We start from the raw sequence: 8,293 nt of genomic DNA, 5'->3' as shown, positions 1-8,293 counted from the left end.
CGTTTGGATCCAGGAGAGTTTGAAATGTTTCCATATCAGACATACACACGACAATTTTCTCCTCCACCGAAATCCACACCTCCCATACCAATATAACACAAGTAACGGTCAATATCGCTCAGAAACCAGCACGCTGTAACCTACCGCGTTAAAACCACAAAACTGTCTCCCTGCAGAGCGAGGCTCCCTCCTGCAGGAGTGGCGAGAGACCTGGGCATTCTCGGGCAGGCTTCCTGGGGGGTCTCCCTCGCTTTGGGTGCCTCCACCCACAGCCCTTTAATTTCAGAAATGTCACCAAAAGAGATAGTGAACATTTTTCTGTGAATTGTTCTTTCTGTGTCTCTCTAGCCGCCTCCTCGCCCTCGCCGGCCTCTGCGGAGATTCCAGGCCCTACAGAGACCAGGACGTCCCTTAGCGCCACCGCCCCGCGTGCCAACGCTGCCGGGAAACCGCCGATATCCGCACTAGGCAAGAGAACTCAGCCAGGGCAATTGGGAGAGGCCAGGACAAGGGAGGGATGATGGGAGGGAGGGGACAAACCCACAGAAGCCATAGCGACTGGTTTCTTCGGGTGCCATAGAAGCCCAGACACCCCTATCCTCTCTTTCCCAGTCCCCTTGCGTGAACCTCTCCTCCAAGCTTAAAAAGGAGACTTAGATCTGGCCTCGTGGCCCCTTTCTGTTCCTCCTCCCATCTTCCCTGCCTTGGCTCCCCCTCCAGGAAGCAGCCACCCCTTTCTCCCCTACTGAATTTCCTGGGAAGCCTCTCCCTTCAGCGCCCAGAGGTGGGGTTCAGCCCCGTCTTGGAACGGGGGAGGAGGGAGAAAAAGCCAAGCCCCACCCCCTGCAAAAGCCATGCTAACGAACAAGAAGAGAATTGTAGAATCTCCCTTACCTTTGCAGACCTTGGGATTTTTTTCCTCTGGATTGAAAGGGATGGGAAGGGAGGGAAAAAAAGGAGCGTTCGGTTTCTTCTTCAGCTTCCAGATAATATTGTCCCAACCTGAGAGCCGTCGCTTCCCCTTCTCTGACTTGGGAGAGAGGGTGTTTCGCTTTTCTCACATTTGCATAGAAAATGGAGTAAGTTCTGGCTTTGAAAAATGGTATCAGGCTGCGATCCTGAGCAGATCGTCCATTTACCTTCCATGATGACTAAAATCCCAGATCAGCAAGCAAATTAATTAGAATCAAAATTATTTTTGGTTCTCTTTTGTGTAATTCCCACCCCTCCTCCTCTCTCTCTTTCTCTCTCTCTCTCTCTCCCTCTCTCTCTTTTCTCTCCTCTCCCCCCTCTCTCTTCCTCTCTCTCTTTTGCTCTATTGAGCTGATACTGAAGTATAAAAATATCAAGAGGCTGGAGCCCTGAAGGACGACAGTGCTCCGACCTAGGTGTGGTGTCCAAAAGAATGCTGCATTATAACCACCAGGGAAATGATAAAAAGTTCATGTTCACGATCGCCTGCCCACATGACCGGCGCTGGCCAATCGCTGGATTCAACCACTCATAAACTTCTATCACAAAGTTGTAAATTTTCATAAAACAACAAGGAATTTATTGCATTTCTTCATGGCTGCTCCACCAGCAACCCTTTTCTCAGTCGCCATCTTCTTTTCTTCTCCTCTTCTCTTTTTGGGGAAACCCCAATCTGAGAAGGGACGAGATTTGGGGGGCAGGGAATCAGAGTGGAGAAGCCACAAGAATCCAGCTGGGAAGGGGGTTCTTTCCCGAACATCCCTATTTTCCGTAGGAACTCTGCCAGCTCCTCTAGTAAAAATTCACCCCAAATCCTCCCGATAGGACTGGTCTGAGGCGATTTGGGGGGAAGGCGGGAGCAACAGCCTGTTTCCAGAGTTGCCATCTGCATCAGGGCAAAATGAAAGCTTCAGTGTCCCCCGCTCGCCCTCTGAACTGGCTCTCTGGTTCCTAGCCCTAGAGATGGCAGGACCCACCTGTGAGGCTTGCAGCATTGCTGTTTTGGGGACCTTAGATCTCCAAGGGCTTAGTTTTTGCCCCAGGAGGAAAGGTGGCCTGGATGGGGGCCAAGGCAAATAGTCCGATTCTCTCGCCTTCCGCACCCCAGAAACTGGAGGAGGGTAAAGCCAAATCCTGGCCTCTCCCGCCGAAACGCAGGCGAGTCCACGTTCTCTGTGACAGCTCCACGGGCTCTCCAGGGAGTTCTCTGATCACTAATGGGGGAAAGTGCAGGTTTAGGAGCCTTTTACTTACAAACTCAAATTAAACTCTCTCCTAAAACCAACCCTCCTCCCATTTTCTGTCCGATGTCTGTTCTTTAAATTTGAACAATCCAGCGTTTGTAATCGAATTTATACTAAAATTCAGTTCCGCAGGTCTAGCTGCATAGACACTACCCTTCAGGTTTTTGTCCCGCAGTTAGGGGGTGTTTTGGAGCAAAAAATAAAATAAAATTCAGCCCATGTTTCCCAGGTCTCCTGAAACAGCCCCGTATTTTGAGCTGAGCTATTAGTACCCAAATGCAGGAAACGAAATAACCTCTCAAAATATGTTTTTCTTTCTCTCTCCCTCTCTCTGTGCTCCGGAGTAGGTTCCAGGTTGCCGGCGGCGCGGAGAGCAGGCAGGAAGGCTAGGAGGAAGCCTCCAGCGAGCGGCGCGGCCAGGCTCAGCGCGGCGGGGATGTGGCCACGCTAGCCGGGTAAACCCCCATGGCTCAGGCTTTCTCCAGGACTCATTTTCCCACCCCATCGTTAAGTTTTATTTGGGTCGCCTGTGTCAATTTAGAATGAGATAAATTAAAATAAATGAAAGTAAAATAAATTGAAATAAAATAAAGGAACAGCCCTTGCCAAAAATATTTGTCAAGCAAGCGGGAAGCCGTGAGCCCCCTGACGTTGGAGGCTTCTCTGGGCCGACTGTGGGGCCTCTACTCACCCGCCTGGCTTCTGTCCAATGCTAGCCAAGAAGCCAAAGTGGATTTGGGTGTTCACTTTCCCTTTCCCTCCACTCTTCCTTCCTATGCGGCCTACCATTTTGGATTTCAGCTCTGTGTTTGTGTTGGGCTGCGGCCCAGATCCCACAGCATGGTTTCAAGGCTTGAATTAGGAAGAAGGTTTGTGGAACTGTGAGATTTTTAAATTTTGTTTTATTATGTTTTGTGAGTGTGTGTAACCCAGCATGTGGGCTCATGGATGTGTTTACTTGGGAGCAAATGTGAATCTGTGTGTTTATAAGCTAATGTGTGAATGTACGTTGGTATTTATCAATGTGTCTGTGAGTGAGTGTGAATGTGTGTTTACTTGTGAGTGTGTGTGAATATGAATGCATATTTTGTGGGTGTGGAGCTGAGACTATGTGAATGCCTGTATGTTTATTTGTGAACATATCAATTTGAGAATATGTGACAGTGTATATATTTATATATGATGTCAGCCTGTAAATAAGGTGTGTGACTGTGTGTATTCGTGTATGTCAATGTGTAAAGAGTGTAAAGAGAATGCGTGTGTGCAATATTGGGGTTCTTTAGTTGGCAGCTCCCCAGATCTGGGGGCACCAGGAAAAAAAGCAAACTCAGCACAGAAATGGGCCCACAGCAGAAGTCAGAGCAGAGGGGCTCTGGGACACCTCCTCATCCTTAACCCTGACCCCCTCCCAGCCTTAGGGAGACACAGAAAATAAGGCATCTGTTTATTTTTAATTGCGTTTTATTTTTCCATCCTTTACATACACATAGATTGTAAAGAGGAGCCTAGGGTGCGGTGGGGAGCTGGCAGGAGCACGGAGCAGTGGGCAGATGCTGGGGGGACACCCTAATCGCTGGGGGAACACCCTAGTCAGTAGGTCCCTGGGGCTCCCTAAGGCCCCTTTGGTGCCGCTACTGGGAAGGCAGAGGCTCAGCAGGGTGGGGAACCACAGGCACTAGTCCAGAAAGTCCACAGTCCACAAAGACAGCATCAAAAGGGGCTTACAAAACAGCAAGATTTTACAAAGACCTTACAACAGCAACATAGAAAAGGGGAGGCAAATTCCAGAAAGCTACAGAACAAGATAGATAATGTCCTTCTCATATTGTACAAAAACAAACCCGACAGGCTTTCCTATAGGTAGTATTTTTTTTTCAGTGTTGAGAAACCAAAATTTCACCTTTCTCTCTCCTTAAAAACTTTTTAACTGCTTTCATTTAAATAGTGTTTTCTTCCTTATTTGAGTTTCCTGGTTCAGTTCCCAGAGCCGGGCTTCTCCCTCTCTCCCTTTCTCATCTCGCTCTTCCTCTGCCTTTCTCTGTCCCTCACTCTTCCTCTTCCTCCTCTGCTTCGGCTTTGTCCTGGCCAGTGTTCCCCGGGCCTGCGGTCTTGTTCTCCTTTTTCCACTTCATGCGCCGGTTCTGAAACCAAATCTTGATCTGTCTTTCCGTGAGGCAGAGCGCGTGCGCGATCTCTATGCGCCGCCGTCGCGTCAGGTAGCGGTTGTAGTGAAATTCCTTCTCCAGCTCCAGGGTCTGGTAACGGGTATAGGTCTGGCGGCCTCGCTTGCGGTCGGTTCCTGAGTAAGGTATTTGGAGGAGAAAAATCAGTGAGTGGGGAAACCGCCAAGAGAGTGCCCACCTCCCTCTTAGACCCTGTGTGTGAAGTCTGCGGACAGAAGCAGCCCATTTCCCCACTAAACTAAATTCTCTCTTTCCATACCTCGGCCCATGCTCCACGTTGCCCATTCCCCTAAATGTGTAGAACATTCTACAGGCCTCCCGAGGAAAATATTTCTGTTTTCCATCCAAGAAGTCGTTTTCAGCCTGAAGCTTCTGAACCCAGGAAGATCTAACCTGCTGGTTCTTGAAGGTTCTGCTCCTAACCGGTATATGTAGGAAGAGGGGAGTTTAATCCTCCTTTCACTCTCTGAGATCAGGGACCCTAAGTCTCCCCTTTTGGATGCTGATTCTGATGGTCTTAGAGGTAGAAGGCAATGGGAGCCATGCAAGTGGCCTGTTTGGATGATGATTCTGATGGTCTTGGAGGTAGAAGGCAATGGGAACTATGCAAGTGGCCCTGGAGTGGGGCTCCAGGCCTGGCCTAGGAGTGCTTCCCAAGAAGAAAAGGAGACAAAGGGGCCTCACAGGCCCAGTCTCCCAGCCATCCTGTTGTGGAATGAGGTGAGAATTTGCAGATTTCCTTGGAGCATGGAGTTTGTCTGAGAGCAGCTGCCCTCCCTATGATTCTTTTCCAGTGATTGGGTGAGGTTCTGCCAGGGCCAGACTGTCCTGTCTTCCTGCTTGCCCAGACAATACAGCTGGCCAAAGTGATCTTTGGGCCTCCAGGAAGGCCCAGGGGAAGAGGAGAGACAGCAGCCTGAGTTAGGGCAGAACATGGAGTATCTGGGTGGTGAGGGCTGAAGGGCAGAGAGAAACTTCCCAGATTAGACCCAGAACCTGAAGAGACTTGGGAGAGGTGCTGATGTCAGCCCTCCTGGAAAGGAGATGCACAAGGAGGGGCCAGGGGCCCTTGTTTCAAGTCAGATAAAAGCCAAGCTGAAATGTTTACGAGCAGAAAAATTGGGGCTTTGATAAATCAACTGGAAAGGCAGTTGAATTATGGACCAGGTAATGGGGACTGTGACCACCAATACTGACAGTGTAAGAGCTGGGTTCCTCCTGGCCCCCACCTTCCTTGGGTTGGGTGCCTCTGACCACAAGTCTTGGGCCTTCTGGACCTTGGGGCTAGCTCCCAAGTTCATCTGCCTTGGGACAACATTAAAAAGGATGTCTGGGCCAAACTTGGCAGGAGACCCATGGAATCCCTGGCTTCTTGGGGCTCCCGCAGCAGCTAGCTAGGTGGCCTGCACTCTTTAAATCTTGATTTGGCTCCATGGAATCCTAGCCCCTTCCCTAAGAGGAGATTCACCTTTCTAGAGTGACACCTCCAAACTTGTTGGCTAGTTCTCCAGGGGTGCATAGGAGCCCTGGGAAGGGCACCTGAGGAAGCCAGCTGTGCTCCCAGGAGGCCTCTGACCCTTTCTCTAATTCTCCTGCCCCCCCCCCCTCCAAGTTCACTGGGGGGTCAGGAGCCTCATCTCTCTTGGCCTCAGCTCCCTCCCTGCACCTGCCTCTCTGGCTCTGTCTCCCTGGCTGGGTCCTCATCTCCTCCCCCCAGGCCTCTAGAGCCCACCTCTAATTGTCCTATTGGGAATAATGGGGGAGCAGGGTTGGCTGGGAAGGAAACGGGAGGGGAGATTGCTTAACGCTACGGCTCCCTCCCCCATACCTTAACGGAGCAGGGGCTGGGGGCCACACCCAGAACTGAGATCCCTGGCGGGGAAGGGGGGAGAGAAGGGGGAGAACCTAATGGCTATTCTCTGCAAACCCCAGCCTTCCTCCGCAAGACAAACGGCCTCGTCTCCAGCCCGTGCCGGCGCTGCTGATAAATATTTAAAGCTAAAAGGCCGAGAGGAAGGGTGGGAGGCGGGATGGGGGCTCGGAGCGTCGCGGCGTCCGCGAAGAGAGATCCGCGGCCGGGAAGCAGAGCAAGCTTGAGAGCACCGAGCAAATATGGGGGTGGGGGCAGCGCGCTGCGTTGCAGCCAAGGGGGTGCCGCGTCCCCAGGGCCGACCCCAGGCCGGGAGCACTCTGGACGCGGAAACGGTTGCCCGGCCGGGAAGGGGGCGCCTTCCAGGGAATGTGCCCTGCACGCTGGGGCTCGGGACAGTTTGGTGCGCGGCGTTACCTGAGCTTCGCATCCAGGGGTAGATCCGGAAGTTACTCTCGGCCGCCAAGTCCGAGTCCCTCTGCTCCTTGGCGCCTGCCGCCTTGGCGGAGTCGCCGGGACACACCCCGGAGAGGTTCTGCTCAAAGGGTGCGCAGTGCATGTTGAAGGAACTCGGCTCGAGCCCGTAGCCGGCCGCGTAGACGCCAGCAGCGCTCTGGCCCGCCATGCCCCCCCCGCCGGGGTACAAGCCCTGCATCGAGGCGGCGAAGGAAGCGCCCGAACCCGCTCCATAGCCTGGGCGCTGGGGGTTGGAAGCAAACGCACAAGAAGTTTGTTCGGGGAAGGCTCCGGTAGCGAAAACCGAACTTGCGGCTGGATATTTAGAAAATAAAGCATTCGCATAATACAATGAACTCATAATTTGGCCGGATGATTTGTAGGCAGGGACGTTTTAGTGTCGGTTTTACGAGATTCCTTGATATATTACAGAATTAGAGTCCAGATTTACACCAAAAAGGACCCCCTTTTTCCTCTCCAGACCACGTGACCCCCGCCCACGTGACGTCCCCTCCGCCAATGGCCGGGCAGCCTCCCCACGGCTCCCGGTAATGTGGAAAAAATTGTGTGGCGTTGGATTTATAAAATATGATCAATAATGAATGGGAAAGCCGAGCCCTGTGGATTGGGGCTGGGGGCTCAAGGGCCGCTGCCGACCCCCGCGGGCTGGAGGCAGGTTGCAGGCGAGATTTGGGGAGGAAGGGATTGAGTGGAAGGGAAAATAAATAACCTCCCAGCGATCCGCGTTGTCACCCTCCACCCATCCTCTCCAGCCCGTTACCGACGGAGCGAGAGGCAAACGCAGGAATTGAATGCACGCAACTGGGTTGGTTGGTGGGCGGCGAGTGGGGGCAGGTCAGTCTTTATTAAGCCGGGCCAATTCACCAGGGCCTTTGGGTGAAGTTGGTCCGGTTCTCCTAAGGCGAGGAAAGAGGTAAGCCTGGCTCACGGCTCTCTCGGTGCCCCAGATACGAGTAGAGATGGAGCGAGGCTTCATAGGTGCTCCTAAGACACAGGATCCAGCCCGTGGGCGTTGTGTGCTGCAGTTTCTGGGGGCTAAAAAAAAGATTTGGAAGTAAAAAGAACAAAAAAACCCGGGGGTGTTTGCTTGAGTGGATGGGGTGGAGTGGGATGGGGTGGGGAAAGAAAGGGAGAGAGAGTGGAGGGCAGCCCGGACACGCTGCTCTCCCGGTTCCTGGACGGCTCAGTGGAGCGAGGCTACCAGAGAAGCAGAGGCAGGGAAGGAAGAAAGGCGGGGAGCCTAGGCCTTGGAGCTGAGCGAAGGTGGCCAAGTCCCAGAGAGGGAGAGGTGAGGAAGAGGATCTCCCTTATCCTCCTGTTCCCCCCACCAGAGTTCCAGAAAGAGAAAAATCTAAGCAAGCTCAGCAATCCTGCGCTCCACATTTATCCCCTACCCCACTCACATAGGACACACATCAAAACAAAGAGGGAGGTGGTGGAGGATACAGCCACCAACCCAGGCGCATCTCTCCAGCGTGGCCTGGGCGCTCGGGTCTCCGGGGCCAGGCAGCCTCGGAACGCGAGGGGAGGGGGTTCTCTTGGCTCCC

The 8,293-nt window shown here is 52.8% G+C and overlaps 1 protein-coding gene across 4 annotated transcripts; it reads right to left on the bottom strand.

Annotated features, from left to right (window-relative positions):
• Nucleotides 1–3,659: 3,659 nt before the first annotated feature.
• Nucleotides 3,660–8,264, bottom strand: HOXB7 (homeobox B7). Of its 4 annotated transcripts, none has more exons than XM_045526282.1 (4): nucleotides 8,150–8,263; nucleotides 7,456–7,781; nucleotides 6,687–6,969; nucleotides 3,660–4,515 (listed from the first exon to the last, which is right to left on the bottom strand). In XM_045526282.1, the coding sequence occupies exons 3-4, from the start codon at nucleotides 6,922–6,924 to the stop codon at nucleotides 4,262–4,264; spliced, it is 492 nt and encodes a 163-aa protein (XP_045382238.1). In that variant the 5' UTR covers nucleotides 6,925–6,969; nucleotides 7,456–7,781; nucleotides 8,150–8,263; the 3' UTR covers nucleotides 3,660–4,261. The 4 variants fall into 4 exon arrangements, with proteins under 4 accessions (XP_045382238.1, XP_045382239.1, XP_045382237.1 ...); XM_045526283.1 differs by having other exon boundaries at nucleotides 7,549–7,781; XM_045526281.1 differs by having other exon boundaries at nucleotides 6,687–7,781; nucleotides 8,203–8,264.
• Between the last annotated feature and the right edge of the window lie 29 nt (nucleotides 8,265–8,293).

This window comes from Lemur catta, chromosome 15, assembly GCF_020740605.2.
Source record: "Lemur catta isolate mLemCat1 chromosome 15, mLemCat1.pri, whole genome shotgun sequence".
Lineage (NCBI taxonomy): Eukaryota > Metazoa > Chordata > Mammalia > Primates > Lemuridae > Lemur > Lemur catta.
This window is presented reverse-complemented; position numbering and strand designations above follow the sequence as displayed.